The 25584-nt window shown below is 37.7% G+C and overlaps 1 protein-coding gene across 5 annotated transcripts in view; it reads right to left on the reverse strand.

The window, feature by feature from the left end:
- Positions 1-25584, reverse strand: part of CPED1 (cadherin like and PC-esterase domain containing 1) — a 146728-nt gene that overhangs the window by 61223 nt on the left and 59921 nt on the right. For all 5 annotated transcript variants that reach the window (XR_014616151.1, XM_084205572.1, XM_084205570.1 and 2 more), the window contains exons 8-16: positions 23307-23449; positions 21869-21941; positions 20116-20283; positions 19103-19207; positions 17912-18081; positions 11840-11907; positions 11471-11515; positions 9421-9607; positions 8471-8639 (exon numbers count right to left, since the gene is read on the reverse strand). Coding sequence is in view for 4 of the 5 variants with exons in the window: in XM_084205572.1 (XP_084061698.1) it covers positions 8471-8639; positions 9421-9607; positions 11471-11515; positions 11840-11907; positions 17912-18081; positions 19103-19207; positions 20116-20283; positions 21869-21941; positions 23307-23449 (1128 nt within the window). In the remaining variant the exon portion in view is untranslated. The remainder of the gene's footprint in view (positions 1-8470; positions 8640-9420; positions 9608-11470; positions 11516-11839; positions 11908-17911; positions 18082-19102; positions 19208-20115; positions 20284-21868; positions 21942-23306; positions 23450-25584) is intronic.

Here is a 25584-nt window from a genome sequence, read left to right on the forward strand (position 1 = left end):
CACAAGGTAATATCCTCAGTACAACACAGGGCATGACTCAAGAACCTGCCTCTGCCTGTCCAGTGTCCGGCTCCAGCAGTGCCTTTCTGTAGGTAGGAGCAGCCAGAAGGAAGCAACCCAACTAGTCAGGCTGGGTCAGGACTCCCACAAACAGTCTTCCTCTTGGCCTCTGGTTGAGGTGATTTGAGCATGTGGTTCCTCTTCTCCCTAAAAGGCCCTCAGTCCACCAAGCTATAGCTCTCTGCCTGAACTGCACCACAATGCAGCAATACATGTCTAGGGCAGAGGGAGGAAGCAAGAATGAGCACAAAAAAAGACTGTGGTATGAGGAATCTTTTGCAAAAGTTAGTGCTACCAATTCTCTAGCAAAATTTAATTGATTCCAGTAGTGTTACTGGACCTGTATTATATTAAAAACATCAGAAATAAGAGCAAAGAAGGACTGTAACTGGAAATCTAGATATGTGGGATGATTGTCTGATAACTTAGTGCAAAGAAAAAACCACATAGCTGACAAAAATTATATAAAAATAGGTTTTCTGATAAACTCTTCCAGAGACCAGTGTTCTCCCAGGAGCAAAATTGCCTACCCAGCATTTACTGGCATCTGTCTCCTTTCACAGCCACCCACAATGATTTGCTGCTATTATTTAAAAAGACATTTTAATCCTTAGGTTAAAGGCAAGGAATCAGAAAAACCTGGATCTCTTCCAGTCTGTACTAGCAGTCTGTCATGGGCTCAGAGATAGCACACAAAATCTGCACCCACAGCATTGTATCTGCCTCCACATCTCCCCATCCTGTAGCACCACAGGGAGCAGCTATTGTAAGGCTGAAATGTCCAACCATACACCCCACTAGCACCAGTGGGATTTTGTTCACCAGTTGCAATCATACACGTCACAATTTAACTCCCTGTTATTTTTTGTTAAACAATTATGAGTTTCTCCTTGGCTAGATTATGGGCAGATCTTCATCTTGTCTATCTTTAATGTGTCATGCACACTCATGGGATTACATCAGAAATTGTATGAAAGGGAAGAATGGCCTGAGCACACAAACGAATGGAATTGTCAGGTCATTGAGGTTTATCTTTTATCACATAATTTTCTACTAATGACATTATTCTGTGGCAGCATAACAGCAAAATAACAATTTAAGTCAGGAATCACCTGAGTATCTAGGAGGATGGTATGCTCCTAGTAAGACTGTGCTAAATTACAAAAACATAAAAGAAGAAAAGATTGGTAGGAGATACTAAATTTTCCACTGCTGAGGTAGGAGGTGCTACAAACAACTCTAGTTGTGTCAATAAATTCAGTGGTGCTGAAGAGTGATATCACTCCTGACTTAAGAAGTTCTTATCCACAAGAGTGCTAACCAAGGAAAAGAAACATTGGAAAAACTAAGGCTGAAAGCTGCCTATAAAATTCTCAGTCTTTAAGGCCTAATTATTATAGCAAATTAAAACTTCTTCTGGCTAATGATTGTGTCATCCCAGTCACTATTGGCTAATTATTGTTGAATTATTGAATCAGTATTCATACAGATTGTCTCAAAGCACTTTATCCATCAGTAATCCATGTAACACACCGTTTCCCAAGCACAGTGCATTGTAATAGTGACAAATGTAGCTGCTGCTACATGGAAACCTCCACTATCTTCAGTCTCTGCCTGAAACTTCTGGAAACATTTCCTGGAGGGTATCTGGTATTAATCTTGAATCACATGGTTAACAGGAAACAGCTACATAGAGAAGACTAAGCATAACAAGTGCACAACAAATCAGGAGTGTAAGGAAAATGCTGTAAACTGGAAGACTGTCAACTTTTCTCCAGGCAGCTGGTGCCAACATGAACTTGAGCCTTAAAGTTTGGGCTCTGTAATGTGGCATCCTCAAAGCATTGGAGAGGATGCAAAGTATTGGATAGGATGACGATCCTAGTCAGGCACAGTCTACTGGAGATACAAAATAAAATTATAAATTTTTATTCCATGCTCAGAGCAAGAGTTGCCTAAATAGAAGCACATACAGACTCATTCTTTTGCTATTCCTTTCCATTTTATTCCCAAGTTGTGCCCATTGTGCTTTGTGGCCTCTTCAGAGTGCAACAGATGTCTCACAGAGAGCACTGATAATGTGAACTCGTGACTACCAGATGATAGTGCAGACTCTCTATGAAGTTAGCTTTGTAGGTGAAAGATGGGCTTGACTCCTAGAACATTGTATTCATTCCTTCAGATGATGGATCTATGCTCTGCTGTGGTTTTGGGACACTTCCTTAAAGCAGCAGATGCTGGCTGCTGATTAAGATGTCAGCCTAACAGCAACATCCTGATTCTGAGATCCAGAAGGAGTTAAGCACAGAACTGCATAAATGTACAGAATATCCACCACAATTTTTAATTGTTCCTCTGACTCATCTACAGAGCAATGCTGTAAATCATCACAAAAAGTCTTTGGTATAATTAAGAAAATGTGGTAAGTCTTCTCTCCCCAGTGGTATAGATGTTGACAAAGACAGAACATGCTGACTCTACAAAGTTTGCTCTGAGATACATACACAAATTAACCCTCTACATGAAAATTAGCTAAGTGTATTTATTATTTACATCTCTGCCTTCTACACCATCTCAAATATACTTTTTAAAAGCACCAAGTTGTGTTACTCAATTTAAGTCTTTGTTCAGTTTACACTTACAGTGAATGGTTATCAAACATCCCTTGGTCTTTAAATACTTTAAAACACCTTCAAGTAGTTTTCTAGATTATTCTAAAATGTTGCTTGACCTAGATATTTAGGAAAATCACTAAAAAATTCAGCAGCAAGTGAATTCACTCATAAGCATTGCCTGGCATATATAATAGAAAATAATTCAGCTGTATATTTCTGTCAGGACAGGTACTCAATCAGTATAACTTGGAATTGCTCCCCTGAAATTAATTGAACCATGTTGACATACAGCAGTTGAAGATGTAAGACCTCAGCCTTCTTTTTATGGCAATCTCTCTATTAGCTCTCTATTTTGTGCCTTTCACCTGAACTGCTGACAATTTAACACATGTTCAGTTTGCTACGTATTTGCTCCTCAAGGCTATGTGAACCTCACTTTGTTTTCCCTGGGAAGTGGGTTGCAGTCACACAGAAACAAAATAATTTATAGGTTAAGAGCAACGCAAAAGTACTTCTAGTGTTTTGTGTGTTTTCACCCATAAATCACTTCTACAATTTTTGAACATGAAGCTCCTGCTCATTTAAAACCGGCAAGAGCTTTAAACCCAATCTCAACGTGAATTTCTTTCATGAAGAAAAAAAAGCTGTCTTAACAGCACCCACTAAGCCTCCTTCTGTGCTCAGCAGCTCATTTGTGCCCCTGCACTTACCCCCTCCCTTGTGTTCATGTAGAGAGAATGACAATCTTATTCTAGAAACTAGTTCATCTTAAAAAAAGTTTTCCCATCTGGTTCGTGAGTAGCTGTAGGCAGGGAAAGGGATGCTTAAGTTGGCATTACTCCTGGAAAACATTACTGTCATGCTGTGCTCTCACCAGTGTTTCTGAGGAAAATTTAGACATGGCTATTTGAGATCTAATGAGTGAGCTTTTTGGTTGTCCCAGCCACTCCCTCCTTGAAATGAATTAGCATTCTGGGCTACACAATGGATGAAATATCTAAAAGTTACACCAATACAAATTCTGAATGCTAAAAATTTTAAGTCAAATAGTCCTCACTGAATCAAAATATCTTCTTTTGAATAACACCACCAACAACAAAAAAGAACTAAAACTAGTTTTTTTATATCTAGGGCATTTTTATGTTGTTTTCTGAAAAATTCAAAACCACTTTAAAAAAATTTCACCAGCTCTATACCTGAGAAGGCAGACGGATGCAACGCATGATTGCTCCTATGATGGATATTCTTTTTTTTCCTCTAGATGGGAAGTAAGCTAAATTTGCAAATAACATACAGTCTGATGGCTGATATAATTAGACTGTAGTTCCAGAGATGCACTTTCCGTGCCTTTTAGGTTAGCAAAACACTAAAACTCAGAACTGCTAAGAGGGTCAGCTGCTGCTACAGTAACCACAGCAAAACCCAAGAGTCTGTTGATGGCATTTACGAAGTCCTTATGACAGAAGAGTTGTTTGTAAGGGTGGTCACACTGAATCTAATGAAGTTAATGGGAAATTCAGAAGGGACTAGTGTGCATCCAGCTTGTCCTACTACAGGAGAAGCTCTTTGTTTCTCTCCTAAGCGGTTTGGTTGGTTTTTTTTTTTGTTGTTTTTGTTTTTTGTGGGGGTTTTTGGGGTTTTTTTTGGGTTTTTTTGACATTATTTAATATTTGCAAGGTTTTTGAAATCTTGCCTGTAAGTACTAGGCAAAGAGTTAATATGTGTTTCTATAAATGACAGTTTTTAGTTCTACTGCCTGGTATGAAAAGCTTTGCAATGGCAACAGCACACAGTTCAAAACAAAGTAAAACCATTCTATTTTCCTTTGGAAATGTATAACTTGAGCTGAAAAAAAATAGGTATTCTCATTTAGGTATTCTCTCTCCTGAACACAAAAATGAAATTATTTCCTTTATTTTTTTTAAGACTTCTTTCTTTCTAAAGATTTTTTTTCATCTCTACTCCAAAAAGTTTATACAAAAGTTAAATATAGTTAATATGCTAGTCTTAGGTCTTAATTGCTTTTTGATCAATGGAAGTTTAGTAGACAGACAGAGAAATAAATATGTTGTTGCTAGCATCTTGTTTCCAGCTGCGTTGCAGCTGTTTAGTGTTATATGTCAGCAATGCTATGCCAGTATCTCATCATAAACTCTGTTGGGCTTCCTAAGTTATCAGAAAAAGAATATGATAAAAGGATTTACAAAAATACAAGAGACAATAATACATAAGAATAAGATGTTCTATAAAAATCAGGGAAGTTTTTGAAGCTGTTCTGTAAGTTTGTTCTTTCAGATCTGCAAAAGCTGTAGGACAGCCAGAACATCGCCCACCACACTGCACAGACTTTAGAATTACATGTACAAAAGCACAAAAGAAAATGAAAAAGAATGAAACACACGATGCTATAAAATATAGCATTAGCTATCCATTGCTTTCAATATAAACGCACACCCAAATAAGTATCTGCATTATTAAAATACAGCAACACCAACAAACCAAACCCAAACTCACCCACAACCAACCAACTGTCCAAACAGAGAAACAAAACAAGTCATGTGGCAACAGGACACTGTAGGTACAAGTAGATATAGAAGTTCACAGGGTCAAAAAAGGTTCCCTAAGCACATCAGTGTTAATCCCTATGATCACAACTAGGCAAATATTAACAATCAGAGACAGCAGCCACACATTTCAAGTGAGGCATAGATAGATCTATTTGCATTTTAAAGATAATGGGCAGTGCAAGAATGAATAAAATATTTTGTCCTTTATGACAGTATGTACATAGTCTGGGATCTTTCATTTGAGAGTGATGCTGATAACTCTGTGTTAAGAGCTTTTCTGCTGACTGTCTTGGATTTTGACTATCTTCCACATCAGAGCTTCAGAGGTGATAATGAAATGGCACCATTTCTTTCAAGGAGACCTAATCTGAATATTGTTAGCAATTGCACAAAATTAAGTTCAAGCAAAAATCAATAACCTCTCCATTTGCAGTCCAAACAATACTGTCAAAATGCAGAACACAGAATGGAAGGCAACCAAATCTGCTGAAGGTGCTATTGTGAGAAGACAGTTTATCCTCCACTAATTTGGTTTTAATGGGGATATTACAGCTGCTATCAAAAAGTACAGGAGACAATGGTTTTTTCCTTTTTAGAGGTTGCAAAGCTTGGAATCACACACTTCTCAACTCAATACCTTGAAATTAATCCAGGATTATTCAACTGCATGAGAATTGTTAGACTGTCGGAAACCACATCCCACATTCTGTCTTTTTATTGTAAGCTTCCTTATAGTATCATCTTGCAGTGAAACCTGAATATCCTAAAGAGATTAAACATAAAAGAAAGTGAGGAAAAAAAGCTGCTGGATTAGAATTTTAAGTGAAGCCTTCTATGAGAAAGACCACACCACTGTCAGTGGCCTTTCTCTCCTCATGTGTGATCCCACTTGTGCCTAGTAAAGTGTCCAAGCGTCCAAAGACTCCATCAGCTCATGTTGTATTTATCCTTTTTCTCCTAAAACAGAGTTTCATCACTAAGAGAACAAGTATTCATGCCACTGATGGGGGTATATCAGCTGGGTCTGCAAGACTGCATAATTTTCTCTGGTATGAAGAGCAAAATGTAATGATGCTGTTTAAGACCTGAATTTTGTGTTGATAAAAAAAAATCATTCTAAGCAATAGGCAACATTCTGTTCTAGCAAATAGGAAAAAATGCATACTTTTAAATGTTTTAGAATGCCATTTCTATCTCCAGCTCTAGCCTTTGTTTGTTTTTTAAAGGCACTCGCTGATAAGTTTGCCTCTAACATATCTGAAAGTTGTTTTAGAATCTCATACTGTATCTTCACAGTGCTTATTAGATACCACAAGAATGCTTTTAATCTCATTCTTACTCTAAACTCCTGAAGTCATCCCTAGCTCTGAACAACTGTATTAGTTAGAGGGTAGTTATTCACAGAGGAGCAGAAAACCTCAATCAAAAGAAATTTCTAAAACACTTTTCATTTTTATCAGTCTAGATCTCTTTGCCTTCACAGTGCATCAAAGATTCACACTCAGTCTCATAAATGTATCATAAAACATTAACAGCAGTGTAAACTCTCATGTCAGAAGATATTTTTGAGGTTGAATTCCTGTTTCTACACTCAGATACTTGTCCCAAATAATGAAACAAAAAGAGCTTTCCCCACATCTTTCCAGCCAGTTTGTTCTCCTAGTAATATAACTCTAGTTCAACTTACTGCTGTTCTCCTTTTTGTACTAAGTCATATTTAAGACATCAAGCACGTTGCTGTACAACTGAAGAGAAATCTCAGCTATTATATGTGTTCATTCTTATTCTACTGTAGCAACTACTAGATGTAGGGTTGAGTCAGTGCAAATAGCAACAAGATGATCCTTGACCTTTTGAGCTTGTAAGAAAAATCTAAGAGAAGAGACAGAGAATAGGTGGAGGGCCAGACAACACCATAATCAGGTATTTAGGTCAGAAGTCAGTACACTATGAGTACTACCTACCTTTTCTCTGGCAGTCCTGATTTGCAGATTGAGATAATTATTGTCAACATAGAATTTGCTATCAACATTTATAATCTCTTTGTCTCCTGTTTTAAGCCCTAGTGCTTATTTCTCCACAAGAAAAACAAAATCCCCACCATATAAATGCTCTGCCTTCTACCACCCTGGCCTCCCAACCTCTTCTGCAGTATATGGAAAGAAACAAGGGAAGGGAAGAAAGTTTTGCTAAAGAATATACTAAGATCTTCATACAGAAAATCAATAAAGATATGATTAGATATCTGACATGAACAAGCATGACAGTTTCAACACAATAGTTTTGAAAATTCTGCTTCCTGATTGCAGAATTAATTGTGACAAAATATTTTACTCCTGGATGCTCTGGAACAAACCCACCAATCCTTTTAATCTGCCTAAAATTCCAAAGAAAAATGCACTGCCAGTGATTACCACTTTTAATGTCACTTCCTGCTTTGAACTGCCTGGTTTATCTTTGCCCATCATAACAAGCAGCAGCCAACATTTAGCCCTCAAGCTCTGGGATACAAACAGCTCTGATCCAGCATTTGTTTTCTCTCTTATGCTTAATATTTTTATCACTATATTTTCACTAACTGTAATCTTCACTGTTACTTTCATTAGCTTTCTTCCATTTCTGTGTCTAATTTAGCCTAAACTCCCCTTTCCCAGCCTCTATTAAGACATATTGGATAGACTGCTCCTTTTTTCATTCAACAGATCCACTCCTTCCTAAGAACTGCTATTTGTTGGGAGTAAATTATGTGCATTCCCAAATTTGTATTTGGATAAATGTGATACAAGCAACAGTCATCTCCTCCTTTGGAATTATGAGTGAGGCTTTTTTATTGCATTTATTGATCTAGAATAAACAGTGCTCATTCATAAATTATGTAGCAGCATTTGTCTTGAACACTGATAAATGTCATCATAAATATCTTTCCTGGTAAAAGGATTTCCAGGGCTCCAGTGTCAGGGAAAGACAGTTATAAAAAGTTAAAAGAAAGTTTTGTCTGACCAAGGTAAGGATTACTTAACCTGGAGCTCTCAAATACATGGTAACAGGTACTTATACTGGGCTTGCCTTTTATATCCAAAATGTTGCATAAATGCTGAATTTCATACAATTTCAACAAAAACTAGTTCTGCATGAGCTTTGGCTCCTATACCCTAATTTATACCATGGGATGAACAGAAACCAGCTATTCCTATTAATGTGTATAGCAAAAGAAGGCCAAGACAATACCTGCACAAAGCCACACATCATGTAGTCATCAAACAAAGGCAGGCTGGGGCGGTCTTCTCGATAAATTGTGATTCTGTAGCTGCTCACAATCTCAGGGCTGGGCTGCGAATCATCCGTTAAGAGAATAAGGACTTTGTTCAATCCAAGGCCAAGGGGGTAGTTAGCAACGCTGTATGACAAAATAGGAAAGAAGTGCAATAAACATTAAAGAAACAAAGAATTACACTCTTTTATCTATGGCTGCTAAACTTTACATGCTCCTAGAGACAGTTACTTCTAACATTTTCTTTCTCTTACAAAATACATGAGCTTTTAAATAAAAACAGTGCAAAATAGGATTTGTAACTGTTTGAAGATCTTTCAAGAAGCAGGAATATTGAGAGTGAAATTTAGTGAAAACAGTGGCAGTGGCAAATATTCTGACATGAAATCTGTGAATGAAATCATTAGGGACAATAATTCCTGGCAGGCCCAAATTTGTGATGAAGTCAGCAGGGAGACAAATACAATCAGAAGTGTAGCTGGCTGCTGACATTGTCCACTAGCCAAATGTAATGGATTCCTGGACAAACTGCTCAGAGAGACAGACCAGAGCAAAGCTGAGCTGTGCTCTTCTTCCTTTAGCAGGGAAATAAATGCTGAAAGGCACAGAACCTGCACATGCAGGGCTTTTACTTTCCAGTGTAAAGAACATCTTGCTATTCTTTTTCATTCTACAAGGAAGAAATCTTTGAGGTTTTCACATATATTCATATTGACTTCATCTCAACTTCAGTTAACATCAAAACAGGAAAATATTGGGGGGAATAATTTCATGACATTTAAATGATTTTATGATTTGATTTATATTATTTAATTTCCCTGCCTTAGAAACAAACAAAAAAAAAATCTGGAACATTATAACATATTTCCAAAATTAAGTTTCTACACTCATATTTTGTTGCTCATACCTTGGGCCTTTCTTGTTGTCGAGGTGTACGTGGCATTGACAGTTAGAGGGTTCTGCTCCTATCTTCACTGTCACCATGTCAAATGGCACTTCTGCATAGTATTCTCTGATCTTTGGGTTAAACTGAGGATTCAGTTCCAGCTGTGGACTGGTGAAGATCTGTCTGATATGAGATAGGGTATCTTTATCTGTTCCAAGAAGATATCAAAGAAAAAAAACCTTAATATTTTGGAACAACATGCAATGTCTGGCAGATTGATACCATGTACAGGGGCAAATTATTTAATGCCTAAAGATTTGAGACTCATAATCCTGTTGCAAAGTTTTAATGGAGTTTTTAATGGCACTTGAGAGAAATCTGTAGGCCTTGGAGGGATTTTAAACATTTGGTGTCCAATCATTTAAGTCCTAGTCACAAAACTCAAAGCCTGGGTAAGCCTTTGAAAATGGAAGGATTAAGTCTGGGAGATCTACCTCTAGTTAGTTAACTGAAACTTAAAGAAGAGGTAAGCCAAAATTCATAACCTGCTTAGGTACCAGGCTGTGTACAGGGTTTATGTACAAGTGTAATTTCCAATAAAAATCAAAATAAGTTAGACATACTCTTAGTGTTCATAAAAACAAGTCACATGGAGATATCAAGACCCATGGGGTCATTTGCAGTACAGCTGGAAGAATGGTTTATTAAAATTCCTATATCAACAAATTCCAGCTCCTTTCCTGTGTATGAAATCTCCACAATCAAATCCTATTTGCTCAAATGTGTCCTTTATTTCATAGTGTTTGCCAAAGTACTCATGAGAATATTTGCTGGCAACCTACTTATGACAAATATTTTAATCCAGCCTATTGGATTCAGATTTACAGTATAACACAATCAAAACTGCTTTACACATATATTCATTAGTACATGTTTTAAACTGGGTACTTCAGAAAATATTACAGATAGGAATGTCCTTTACTGTAATAGCTGAAAAATCTTGTGGCTTAAAAGACTCAAAAATGATGCAAATATTTTTATTTCTCCTTTGAAATATATGCCCTGAGAAACAAAACAGGGCAATTTGAGTACTCTCTTGCATGGATTAAAATTTAAGGGAAGATATTCCAATGGAAGAACAGAATTTGGGCTAGCTTTGTAGGGGAATAAAGACTTACACATTGACACAGAGAAGGCATTTAAAAACCCCCCTACAGATGAGTATAAACATTTCTCTATATTCTGTATGCCTTAGAAATGTTGTCTCACTGCTAGCTTTAAAATTAGGAGGAATTTCAAAGTAAAATTAATTGAGGTAGTTTTAAAATAAAAGGATCTTGCAGTTAGAATGGTGATGCCACTCAGTCAGCCCAGGAGTATTTCTGGTCTCTATCTGGCACAACAATAGTTTCTGGAGGCAGCATGAGATCAGCAACTAAGGGGACATGAGGCTCAATGGGTAGCAAAACCTTTCCACCACAGAGTAATGGCTTCACGTTTACAAACGTGCTCCTCAGATAATTTGAGAATGAGGAAGGCATCAGAAAGCATTGCTACCACCAAAAAAAAAAAAAAAAGTTACATCTTTACACATCTTTAAAAATACTTTAAATATTCTGACAAGCAGATATTTTAGAAAAACCCCTCATCTCTTAAGCAGCTCCTTAATACTCCATTATCGAGCTGAAGACAAAGTTTAAAACAAAGCTGATAAAACTCCAGACAAGTTTAAGGTTTTTCCACAAGAACAAATGTATGCTGAGGTTATTTGAAAGGGAGGGGGGGGGGGGGGGCAAAAGTCTATTGAAGTGTGACAAGTGAGCAATGAGTGAGTTCTGGAATATTCACATTAATATGCACATACAGCAAAGTTTAATTTTAGTTTTGAGGCCTATTTAACATAATAGCCTATTTATTGAGTTTGTATAAACATTCTTGATACTTAAAAATCCTTTTTTTTAGCAGTAAAACCCTACAAATACACTATTTGCTTAGAGATAATGTAGAGAAACCCAAGAAATTTTTTCAAGAATGTTTTTTCCCCCTGTGCTCTAGAAAGACCTTTACTTACCATAACTGCATTGTCTTTCTCCAGTCTTACTGGAATAATGCAATGCTGAAAGATAAACAGAAACAGCTAATAATTTTCTGTTCTCACTCTGATTACAGTCCTATTGGAGAAGCAACCATATTTTAATTTTAAGAGACACATTGTACTTTTATTCTTTACAGTGTGAGATCTTCACTTTAGGCTTGCAAATGCTGCTCATGGGCCCCACATAGCAGCTTACATAAGATAAGGAAGAAATTGGTCTTTTATATGTAGGAAGCCAAGACTTTCCAGCTGGAATGCAAGGCAATGTGATCTAAATCCACATTTTATCAGAAATAACACAGATAGGAAACACGTACTGCATAAATGATCACTCTGAACCCTTACCTTCGTGATTCTTCCTGAAGTGAGAAGAAACATTCTGCTTAGGACTCATATTTTCCTGAGAAAGTTGCCTGTCAATTCAATAGCAGACATATTTCTGCATGAATGGAAGGAACAGAAACAATGAAATATTTTGCAAAAAAATTCCATATGATATCCCAGGGCACACAGTATTTTAGTATTCTCCACAGAAAAATGAACTTTCTGGATTCATATTCCCAGCATTAGAGATATTACCTGAGTGAATGTAACAGAAAACAGATTCCATAATACATGGCAGCACATCACGTCAATGGAAAAAAAGAAATATAGTTGCATTGCTGGGAAAAGGAAGAATGGATGTAGCCAAGGAAAAGATAAACCATATCTCTTAACTGCTTCTATAATAGGGGTTTTTTGCATATACTTGAGATTAAACTTAGACTTTGTTCAAAAAGAACTAAATAAAAATGAAGGCATGTCTCCAGGGGATTATCTGGGCTGACATTAGCATGAATTTCAAAAATGGAACCTCTATGTGTTTTGCTTTGTTTGCAAATTCAAAACAAATCCTGTGTGTATGTATGTGTGTGTGTATATAAAATTTCTGTTAGAAAAAGGAGAAGTATATTGCAACATGTCAGTGGTGCCCATACTGTGAACTCTGCAGATTTTTTCTTTCAAGTAGAATTTTGGTAGCATTGTAGAAAAAAAGGGAGTAGGCTTCTCTTCAACCCTCTGGCTGCTAAGACCTTTTTCTGTTTCTTGAGCCTTTCACTGGTTTTCCTCTGAGTGTTTCCTTTAGAAGTTCTCATAATGCAGCTTGTTCCTGGATACTGCAGTTCAGAGTTTGAAGGACACAAAGCCACTGTCTGTGCCAAGGAAGGGAGGTGGCAATATTGTTCTGTGCAATCATCCATCCCTGATGTTTCAACAGGAGCTTCTGAAAGCAGTATTGAGGTCAATCATGTAAAAGGTAAACTGTCCAGTGATAAAAATGCCCAGTGATAAAACAGATTTCTGCATTAACTCAATGAGACAAGGAAAGAAGCAGCTGGCAGACCTGTGTGTGCAGGAAAATGTAGTTCTGAGCTTGCAGAGTCTAGACAACCACCCTAAACCCATGCAAAATCATTACCTACTGCAAAGGAGACACTTAACAAACTCTTGGAGGGTTTGCTTTCCAAGTTTTAAGTAATTTTGCACCCCTCTTTCTGCTTGTCAAGGAAGTAAAAGCTAACATCTGTCCAGTACTGTTGCATATAGGTAAAGCCTTAGAAAATAAGGGCCTTGTTGTCCTTGTAAATTCATGGCTCAGGCCTGCTACTTCAGCTAAGTAGAAGAGGACTCGGCCGAATTAGAAAGTTATATAACCATTACATGTTCACATCATAGTGTATGGTGGTTGGTTGGATTATGTTTGTTATGATTTAAAACTATGTAACTGATAAAGGCCTGGCTGCTTACAAAGGCCTGGTTTTTGCAATAAAGTGGCTCTCCTTTGCACCTGCCTGGGGACTCTGCATTGCTTTGCTTCATATATCTGGGACCTGAACAAAATAAATTTTTCTCCCTGCTGTTCCTTTTTTGCTTGCCTGGTCCCAAACCCTGTTTTACAGCGAAAGCAACATGTCTTAACTCTATAAAATGACAGACTTTGGTTTAGTCAGAGAACACCTCAGGAGAACAGCAGGAGAGCCACCACAACTGCAAGGTCCCTGCTCACAAAGGAACAGCATGACCTGTATGAATCTCAAATCTGTAGAGACTGCAAATTAACTTCAGACAGCATTAAGAGACATATAAAAACTATATCTGATTACAGCAGGGTAGCAAAATGTAATATTTGGAAATCATATTAGAGAAAGATACTCAGATAACAACATGGCCAGCAGGACTGGGGCAGTGATTGTCCCCCTGCACTCAGCACTGGTGTGGTCACACCTTGAATCTTATGTTCAGTTTTGGCTTCTCCCTACATGAAAGACATTGAGGTGCTGGAGCATGTCCAGAGAAGGGTAATGAAGCTGGGGAAGCCTTATGAGGAGTGGCTCAGTGAGGTGCGGATGTTCAGTCAGGAGAACAAGAGGCTCAGGGGAGACCTTTTTGCTCTCTACAACTCCCTGAAACAAGGTTGTACCAGGTGGAGTCATTCTCCCACGTCATAAGTGATAGGATGAGACGAGCCTTTCCAATAGTAATGGCTCTGTGGTTCAATGATTTATCTCTGCTGCAGCCTGAGCTTTTTAATCATCAGCGCCATGAAGCTTTCCTTCGTCCAAGCTCCTTGCAATCAGCAGAATGAGATATGATGCAGTTATGAAGCTCCTCCTAATACAGAGGGCTTTGCAGACTCCTTTCCTTCACATGCTGCTACTCAAGAAAGGACCTTGATCTGTTTGAGTGGCCCCATATTTGCTTAGGTATCTTGGAGGGTCAAGTACAGAGGTGCTCTTTGCCTACACACTTTGCAGTTCGCTCCAATGAAACTAATGTCTGTATGCCAGTACCCTCGGTGAGTGCATGCTCATCTCAAATGTACCTTTCAGAAGATTCCCAATGTGTAAATCCCAAACTATTAACTGTGAGCCTGCTCTTTAGGAGTCTCTCTGATTCAGCAAACAAGAAAGGCAAAGGATTGACAGTAGCAATAGTACCATAGCTCTGATTGTTTATGCAATCAGACATAAGCAATGAAGGACATGTATAAATACAATGTTTCACAAGACTTAAATATAAAAAGAAAAAAAAACTAGCCACTTTAGGTGTCTCTGATGGATATGTTAGTTGTGAATGGTGCAACTTTTAACGGGTCATAAACTCAAGACTGAGACCATATTTCAATATTCAGTAGAGTTATGAATTTTCTTTCTTTAGATGATGTTATGTAGTTCTCTCTTCAAAATAAGTTCTCTGTTTTGTAGAGTGTTTGTTTGGCTTCAGTCACAATTTCCATGAGGGCATTTGGGTCCTTAAATGAAATACCTTGTGCTGATCTTCAGAAGTGAAATAAAAAAATTCAGATGCAAGAGTGGGATTAATTTCCTGGAACTTAATCCAATTGTCTCTCTCATTTCCTCCTTCCTTCTGTCTCTCACTCCTCCCATTCTAGGTCAGTGATCTTAGACTTGTCTTCCTTTGTCATTGCCTTTTTCTGTCCCATAGTATAAAACATGTTAATTGCTCAGACTGCCCAGGTAATTGACATGACCAAGTTAAATTCCAAAAAAGTATTTTCAGCCCAAATTCAGTCTGAGGGCTGATGCTTCCAGTTTGAACTAAAAAACAGCTTTCATATGAGAAGCTAGAACTACTTTTCCAAATACATCAGTTGATTTCAAAAAAACATTTGCAGTTTTTTGACTTGCTTTTGTCTTTTTCAGATACAGAAGGGTTATCTTGACTCACTAATCTGATTCTTCCATGCTATCTGACACAACCAAATATACTTTCCATGACACCTCATTGCCCCTATTCCAAAAGGCAGCAGTTATATATGTCCTAGTCATATCACAAGTATAAACTGCATGGAGTTGAAAAAAGTTCATTAAAAAATGCTGGTATTTTTTTTCAGAGTACACAGGTAGGTGTAATATCTTATACGAATACATCTGAGATGGTCATTTTCACCCAGGTTGTAATTATTTAATTATTGAGATGAATTTCTAGAGTTCTTCTTACTTCTCCTGTGGAAGGAATTCAGAGGGTTCACCAACACCATTTAAGGTTTCAACACTAGTCATACAGCTGAAATGGTTTAAAGTATGTTGACTAGGAAACATCTTTATATCCTGCCTTCATCCTGTAGAGTCATGATCAGTGAATGAAGAAATCATACAAGACCTCAGTCAGAAGTCACTTTTTCCCATATATTTATTGTCTGCTTGGACAGTCAGTTATGCAATCACCAGCTTTGATAAATGGAAATGCCAGTTTTCCACGGTCAGAGAAATAAGAACTGTTAAATAAATTGACCAAACAGCCTGGCCTTAACTGAAGAAATTCAGGGAAAGTGTTCTGATATACAAACTCATCAAAGCTGGGGGAAAAAAAGATTAATCAAGGCTCAAAGAGAATGCATACCTGAGTTATTTGGGGAGTAAGTACAACTAAGCTCTTGCTTCCTTGCAATTAAGTATAATCACATGTATATCTGACACATGCATCAGTCTCACATGCATGTAGCTAAGGGAGTGGAAGACTCTGATTTAGCAATGTCAAAGGACATGTTTTTTTATACAGTGAATGAAGAGAAAGGTGTTATTAGCTTAGCCGCTGCAGAAAAATAAAGAGCAAAGAAGCAGATTGGCCTATGCCCTAGAGAAAGGTCATGGTACTTCTACATATTTATACACATACAATAAAGTTGAGCTTGAAGGAAAAAAAAGAGGCCAAGGGGCTTGCTCAAAGTGAGTGAGTGGCACAGCTTAGATTAGAACAGAAAGCTGCTAAAGGCTGGTATGCTTTGATATGCAAACCTAAATATTTCTGCAAAAGGGCAAGGGCTTATATATGAATGCAAGCAGCTGCATCTTTGAGTTACTTCTCACAGGGAGAGATCAGAGTGGTCGGCAGTAATAACCATAATTTAGCACTTTCATGAAACTGTGTGTATTTAAAACTCTAATAAACAGATACCTAGTGCAGTGATAAAGTATAAGGTCCCCTTTTCAGCAAAGCAAACAAACATACAGATAATTATTGCTTGCTGAAATTTGCCCAATTCAGTGAAGAATAAAATTAAAACTTAAATCTTACAGATGTCTTATATACTCCCTACAGCATTCTCCCAGCAAAATGTATGTACTAATATCATTCCTGCATTCATCTTGAGACTCAGTGGAATGCAACATATACCTTGTCTAATGTGCCTCTGTTCCCAAGTCTTTGTTTGTAAATCATAAATGTCAGTAGTCAGTATGGCGTGCATGTGTATGAAACATCATTAGCTAAGAGATAATGAAAACAGAAAGCACATTCTGAAAAATTTAATACCAAACATACAGTATATTATGCTTACTCCTTCCTTCCTTCCTTCCTTCCTTCCTTCCTTCCTTCCTTCCTTCCTTCCTTCCTTCCTTCCTTCCTTCCTTCCTTCCTTCCTTCCTTCCTTCCTTCCTTCCTTCCTTCCTTCCTTCCTTCCTTCCTTCCTTCCTTCCTTCCTTCCTTCCTTCCTTCCTTCCTTCCTTCCTTCCTTCCTTCCTTCCTTCCTTCCTTCCTTCCTTCCTTCCTTCCTTCCTTCCTTCCTTCCTTCCTTCCTTCCTTCCTTCCTTCCTTCCTTCCTTCCTTCCTTCCTTCCTTCCTTCCTTCCTTCCTTCCTTCCTTCCTTCCTTCCTTCCTTCCTTCCTTCCTTCCTTCCTTCCTTCCTTCCTTCCTTCCTTCCTTCCTTCCTTCCTTCCTTCCTTCCTTCCTTCCTTCCTTCCTTCCTTCCTTCCTTCCTTCCTTCCTTCCTTCCTTCCTTCCTTCCTTCTCTTTTTTCCTTGTTCTGTCATTCCTTTTCTCTTTCTCTCCTCATGAAAGTTAAAATTTCTTGCCAAAAGTTCTGTGGATCTAACCTTGTCATTACATCATTTTTTCCATCTCTTCACAAGGAGTTAAAATGATGTACTCAGAGTGTTATGCTTTCTGACCTGTCTTTTGTTGGACAGAAAATTTGGAGACAATAAAAATTATTAATTATTTTGGAAAAATCTTTACCTGACATTTTATGTTTTCTGTACAGTTTTGCTTTTAATTGGTGCATAAATTAAGACAGTCTTAACCCTGGGAAATGCTCCTTATTTAGAGTTTACACTTGTTTAAAAAAAATGCACTTAATTAATCTTTCTTAAAACAATTTATTATAGTTCCAATTAATTTTCAATCCAGAGTCCTTAATATTAGATAGAGAAGCAAAACCTGTTCTGTTTAGGAACCTAGCTACAGTTCTGACAGCAGAATGGCTGTCAGGGCTCCATACAGGATGATTGACCTTCATCTCAAGGGTTGCAAGTACACACACATCTAGTGAAGGATTAAGTTTTATGATGCCCACTGGAGATATTCCAATTATATAATTTGAGGAACTACCTTCAAAATATATAACAGTTATCTTACCACTCTGACAGATTTGTGTGTGACTCTTGATTCATGAACTGGAACTGTTGAAGGACACTGGAAAGCAACCAGTGCACAGCCAGGACTGAACTAAGCCGCCTCATCGGGTCTACCATTCGATAAAGGTCACGCAGCAGCGTTTGGATCTTGGGTGCAGCAGAAGGGAAAAGCTGAGAAGAGAGACATGATTTGAGACAACACATTATGATATTTGTAGAATGCAAAGGTGTGAAAAATTATCAGGAGACAGTATATATAGCATAGGGATGGTTATATATTAATGCTCTTTCCCACGTACTTAGAAAAGGACTGTCACGCCCAGCCTTGCAAATCAGGATTAGCAGTATTGACCTGGCAGGTGATCTCCTCTGCCTCTGAACTGGCCCTGAGGTTAGTTCATGTGGTCAGAGAACAAAGCTAAGGTCACAGGCTCAATCTCTGTATTGGCCATTCACTTAAGAGTTGGACTTGATGATCCTTCTGGGCCCCTTCCAACACAGATTACTCTATGAATTCCAGATCTATTAGATTCAATGCTTCTTCAGAAAGTGTCATCAGTCTCCATCCCTAATGCTCATCCAGGAAGTCTCATAGAAATCCCGATATCAGGCACACTTCTGAACAACTGACTCAGTTGCAAATCCTTTATTTTCTGAATACTCACCATTTCCTTCATTAACTGTGCCTATTCAAAGACACTGTTATTCCTCCATCTGTGTTCTTCTCCAAAAATGAACTCAAAGCATGAAGAAGAGTACATATTCCATCTGCTTTTTTTGCCACTTTTTCCTCTATATCTACTCTCTGATCATGATATCAGTATTGGACTTTCTCTGGTCTGTCCACTCACTCCTGCTTTTGCGTTGCTGTCATTCTGTTTTCTTACTACCTCATAAGTCATTTACGTGGTTCTCCTTCTTTTCCTTTCCTTCTGTTTCCTGATCTCTGTTTCTGCTTTAGCTGTCCTGTTCAGTGAAAGCTCAGTTCAAATACTCTGTTCTATTTATTTATTTTAAATTAAATTCAAATGATCCACCAAAGTAAAATCAGTGTTACCTTTATATTCACACTTCCCTGCCCATCCAGCTTAATTACATACACCAGAGACAGAATAGAATGGTAATGAAGGAGAAATATTATGAGAGTTACATAAAATATATATCCCATAAAACAAAACCCTGTTTATTTTACCAGCTCAAATTGTCCTAGACTCTTCAGCTCCTTTATGAAAGTAGTCATTGAATTTATCTCTTCCAAAGAGAAACATTGCTCATCTTCTCTGTTGTATGTTCCACCCTGGGAAGGAAAGGGCAGCACGTTCTGGTGAAATCACATGGAAAGCATATGTACTTTCATTAGACCCCAATCCCTACACTGATCACAGGAACAAGTTAAGCAGCTCTCCACCAGCCCTACCTCAGCCAGCCAGCTCCTAGATAGCTCATCCCACTTTTCAGTCTGGAATAAAGCAGACTGTGCCCAAGCTTTGTCTAGAAACAAACCCACAGAAACTCCTGGTCTCTGGAACATGGGCTGTGGAATCGTGTCACTGCATGTCTGCAGCTTTCTACTTTATCCTGCAATAAATTAGAACTCATGAACCTGTTTTAGCCACATCTGTCTAAGACGTAGAAGTTGCCTGGATAATTTAGTCCCTGTAAGTCTTTCAAGCAAGACACTCCTCAGAAAGGCATCCTTAAAAGTTCCAAGACTGAGAGAAATACTGGTGAAAGAGATATCAGCTTGTCAGAAATGATTTTCACTAATGAAGTAAAATTTATGCAGATTCTATAAATGAAAAAAAAAAAAAAATTCAGGAACGGGATCTTGCATTGAGACACAAAGGTGTAAGAAACAAAATTTAATTCTGATGCTCATGGATTTCCATGCATGAGTTAACCAATTCTGGATGAAATTGGGAAAACTCATAAATCTTTATATTTAAAAAATAGTGTTGATTTTTAAAGCTTTAAATATATCTCAAGCACAGCACTTTTGAAAATGACATAATTTGAGAGTAGAATTTTTACAAAAAAAATTCAATTGTTAAATATAATAACAGTTTTACTCCCCAGAGTACAATAAGAGATGGTTCTGATTAAATAAATCCTTCCATCCATAAGTTGGCACCAACAATTTCAGAAGCATACAATTTAAAATTAAATATTTTCAAATAATAATACCAAAAAGTTGGAATGAACTACCTTGCTCACAGATGACTCATATATTTTTTGCAAAGCTTCTACAAAACTGGATGTTGAGGATTCATTAGATAAGAGAAATTTAAATGTATCTTCAAAAAGAAGTTCTTTGGAAATTTGGTCCTGAGTAGTCGATTCATTCTCAACTTGGAAGTCAAAGTTTTCATGCACCTGTTGGAAAAAAAATTATAAAAATCTACAGCTTAAATAAAAATTCCAGTCTTCTCTTAGCAAGAAATACTAACTGGAACTTTAAAGAAAGGTAATAACAACACAAACTGACAGGACTATAAAACAACGAGTGCTGCGCCACATCGTCTGTCCCAACTCCACAGCGCAATGTTTGCTGCCCTCCGGCGGACAGAGGGCGGCACTGCAGACACATGTGAAAAGATATACAGTATTTGATTTGAAATTTGATTAAAAATATAAAATATCGGATGATATGTTAATATAACTCAAGAAAAACTCATTACTACAGAACATCTGTTACTACAGATGAAAGTATAAGTTTTACGATATTTTAACACAAGAAATTCATGGTTATGAAATATGACTAAAACATTAATAAACACAAATATAGCACCAATAGGATTAGGTTTTTTGCATAATATAAATTACAAGGTATAATATTCAAAGTCAATGTTGCACTAATTATCAGCTATTTGCATTACTTATCAGCTATTTTCTAGAGACATTTGTTTTTTCAGAAGAAAATACCAAACCCTACTGATTTACTATAAACTTATGGGTAACGGATAATAGCTGAAACTTCTATACAGGAAGGTAAACGTTATGTTTTATTTTTTTTTAATTTTATTTTTTAAGCTCTTCTGTGATGATTTTTTACAGCCTGGTATACAATTATTTAGTTGTTATGACATGCCACATCTCTTATACTAGCTAAATCAGTCTTCTTAGACTAATTAAAAATACTGTCTTCATGGACTTTTTAAATTCTGAAAATGACCTTTCATATGTGCATTTTTCCTATGTGTTTAAAGGATTTTTTTTTTGGTGAGGAATGCAGAGATTGACTGCAGTGTTATTACTAGACACTTGAAGAGATTTTAAGTGGGGGTATATTAACTAATTTTTGTTAATATTTGTACATCATAAATAAAAAAAACATTTTACATACCTAGGCATATGCATATTCATGTATATACATGAGGTAATGAGAACAGCTGGAAAGCAATACAATAATTGCTTCAGGACAGGTTGTTCTGAGACAGGAGTGGTACAAAAACTGGCACAGGTCTCATTTCCCTGGTTTAAGGGCCTTTGGATCATCCAGGAATAAGGCAGCACAGTGGAGGTCAAAGCAGGTAATGAAATGAAGAAGTACAATCCAATTTATGGAGAACTTTAATTTGTATTAGGAGCCAACTGTGGTTTTTTAACTTCCTCCATTCATCTTTTGGTCTGTCACATTTAAAACCTAGCTCCACTTTCATGCAGTGCTTCCTATGGATTTTGTTTCACTGACATTCATTTGGGGTAATGGTTAATCCTTTAATGTAAACTGAAAAGTTTACATTACATACATTTTGATGGTCTGGTGAATTTCATTGCAGGAACTCTGACTCTTAAAAACTGATTTTTTTCTACAGAAACTCTTCACAATCAGCCAAAATTAATGTTAAAGTGTTGGTACATTTATTAGACATTTGAGGGTACCTATCAAAGAGGTTTTTCTGCTGTGTTCTTGGTGTCATTTTGTTGAGTGAATCAGTAATTTGTGCAATTTTCTCACCTTAAGAACTACTGGGTGTATGGACATGCCGAATCCAATGTCAAAGGTTAGCATTTGAAAACATTGGCTGCAGCTGAAATACAACATAAAAGGAACCCGTTTCAGTGAGGTTAGATACTGCTGTGAAACACAGAATCATAGAATAATTTAGGTTAATAAAGGAAAAGACCTTTAAGATCATTGTTTCCAATCATAAACCTAGCACTGCCAAGCCCATAATTGAACCATGTCCCTATACACAGTAAAATTCAATACACACACAGGTCCAGAGAACACATGCAGGAAAACAAACACACATAGGCCAAGAAACAACATATGATACAAACTAAATAAATTTCTAAGAAGAGTCAACAGCATTAAACACAGAAGGAGACAGACTGTGAGTTGATGAAAATAGTGCTACATAAAAGTGGTTTTAATGTTTGACACAGAGGGAGGTGAATTATGCTGAAGGAAAAAATGCCTTTTGAGGTCCTGCAAAAGCTTTGAAGATATTTGGAGGGGAAGAGAGGGTGAAATTCTCCAGGCTCATTTGAGCAAAGAGCTCTGCTGCAGCTCTGGGATGTTTGGAGGCATGGACCAGGAGTTATATGCAAGTCTTGTGTTACACAAACAAGAGAGTCCATTTCATTGGTAAAAAAAGGGATTTTGGACCACTGTCAAAATAGCTTCATCCCTATTACATTCCTCCCCTCTTTGCTACCCTCTCCACTCACAATGTAAGCTTTATTCTCAACTTGTGTAAGTCAAATAATGAGCTTTACATTACTGCTGCTAAAACACCTGGCTCTCAAAATAGCTTAAACACATAAATTTAATAAGTAGCAACTTATTTAGTACTTATCATAAAAATGTCAGAGATGGGACATAACGTACATAGAACAAATAATAATTTTATTTAGTAAAAATATTACATAATTGAGGTTGATTTATGTGTAAGAATTATAACACTAATAGTAGTGATTACACACAGAAATGTGACTGTTGGTGCCTAGGTATATTTCATAGCATACAGTTTATAAAGTGTTTTACAGTGTCTCCTGTTCAGATTGCTTGCTAGAGCCAGCTCTGAACAATCTGGGCTACTCTAGCATTAAATATTTGACATATGACAGAATGCTCACTGAAAGGAAATACATCTTTATGTATGTTAGGACTAGCCCAATTGTGAGTGATTTCTGTTGATGTGTGCTGCCTGAAACACTTCATTAGTACAGCATCTGGTCCTAAGTATTCATCATAACCTTTTCACAAACTAGAAACACTGTGGATATTGAAGAGTTGTACTCCTAAAATGCAGCATGTCCTTACTTTGTAAAGAAGTATGAAATAGATGGAAATTTTTTATTTTAAGATTCTTGTATTCTCTGCAATTTTTATTCTCTTCTAAGGAGCTATCTTGACACTAGCACTACAATGACTACTGCAAGTCACTTACTGATTGAAAGAATTTGGCCCTGAGGCAGATGATTTGCTGAAGACCTCAGTTATAAGCAGAAGTTTGTTTATAGCCTCCTTCATGTTGTTGAAGGCTTGTTGGGGAGAGCTGTTTCTGAAGAATATCTCAAAAAACCTTTGCAGCTGTGGAAAGAATACATATATTTTTGAGCATTTACAGTAAATCAGTGCTTAAAATCATAAATTAAAAGACTGATAGAAATAAAAATTGCCTTGGAATATCATCTTCAATTCTTATTCATTAGTACAATAAAGTGGAATGAAAAGCTCCACACGGCATACTAATAGAGAATGATGTTTTATTTACAAATAAGTATATCAGCAACAAAATCTGTATGAATATTTTTAAAATATTGCTCAGAATCTGAGCTTATTGTGGAAAAACCTTTTGCTGTCACTGGTTCTAGGCAAAAAACCCTCAAAAAACCACTTGTATCTTCATCACTGGGTAATAGCACACTCCAAGTAAAAGCCTTCTCTTAACATACTGTGCCAAGGGCTATCCCTTTGGACCTGGACTACAAATCCTTACCCCCAGTCAACAAGCTTTAAACAGATTATAGAAGAAAGATGCTGGAAAAATGATCAGCCACTGCAGCCTGTGTTCTGACTGAACTCTGCATATTCTGTGGCTTTCAGACTCACGAATCCTCCCAATGGCATATTTACTGACCTGCACAGTACTGTCCTCAGGTGCTTTCATCATTCATGCAAATTCACCCTTATCATCACTTCAGATGGAGATTCAGGGAAACAACTGGAACAGCCCAGAGACCCAGTGAAGAGTGGGACATAGGCAAGTGTTGTAGTATGAGTCCTTAGTGCTAAGAAAGGGGCTGCCTTTGAACCGTATTTCCATTCGACTTATCATACAGCACAGAACCCAATAAAGATCTGAACTATGTAAAACTGTTAGATGATAAAGTAGCACTATACTACCAAAGACACACTTTGACATAGCAAAAAAATACTATCTCCAGAAATAAAGCATGTAAAGCATATGCAGAACACATTTTATATTAACATTAAGAAATTAAAATTTTCTGATTATTTCTGGGAATTTCTCTACTACATGTATTTAGAAATGCCAGTATATATTTTCTATTATCACCCACTGATACAGGCCCCAGTGGGGTAACATGATGGAAGCATGTAGGTGTCTCTAGACAACCCTCCTGAGGACTGATACACTTGGCACCTCTCTATCTCCCTTGGACTGCTACAGCCATGAAGAAGTATCCACAGCAGATGGGTTATCCCAGCCTGGGCCTTGGTAAAAGTCCACAACAAAGTCAAATGTGATATTTTGGCTCCAAGGCATGATCACAGAACCACAGGGAGCTCTGGAGGTCATCTGGTCCAACCCCCCAGCTTAAGCAGGGTCATCTACAGTCAGTTGCCCAGAATTGTGTCCAGAAAGCTTTTGAATACTTCCAAGGATAAAGACTTCCACAACTTCTCTGGGCAACCTGTGCCAGTGCTTGATCACCCTCAAAGTAAAAGTGTTTCTTGATGTTCAGAAGGAATGTGCCATGTTTCAGTCTGTGCTCATAGCCTCCTGTTCTGTCACTAGGTACCACTGAAAAGGGACTTTGTCTTCCTTACAGCCTCCCTCAGCTATTCATACACTTTGATGACAGCCCTCTGGCCCCTGAGAAGATTCTCCAGGCTGAACAGTCCCAGCTCTTTCAGCATTTCCTCATATAAGGAAGGCTGCAGACTCTTAATCACCTCATGGCCCGCATCACCACACTCCCTCATCCCCACCCCGACTTTCTCCACATCCCTCTTGTACTGGAGAGTGTACAACTGGACACAGTACTCCAGCTGTGCCACAAGGGCAGACTGCTGGCTGATGGTCAGCCAGGTGTCCTAGACCCTTTTCTGCAAAGCTGTTTCCCAGCTTCTGGCCTCCAGCATGTGCTGGTGCTTGAGGCTGCTCCTTCCCAGGTGCAGGTCTGTGCACTTCCCCGTATTGAACCGCACGAGGTCCCTTTCAGTCCTCGTCTCCAGTCTGCTGAGGTCCTTCCAGGTGGCAGGATAATCCTCTGATACATTAGCCACTCCTCCCAGTTTTCTGTCATCAGCAAACTTGCTGAGTATACACTCTGCCCAATCATCCAGACACTTAAAGATGATGAACAGAATAGACCCAGTAAGGATCTCTGCATACAACACTAGTTCCTGGTGATGTGCTGACACCAGAACTTAGTGTTACTTCTCTACACCTTAGTCCACGGTATTTTCTAGAAAGTTTT

Source organism: Fringilla coelebs (assembly GCF_963513975.1).
Source record: "Fringilla coelebs genome assembly, chromosome: 5".
In the NCBI taxonomy this organism is placed as follows: Eukaryota; Metazoa; Chordata; class Aves; order Passeriformes; family Fringillidae; genus Fringilla; species Fringilla coelebs.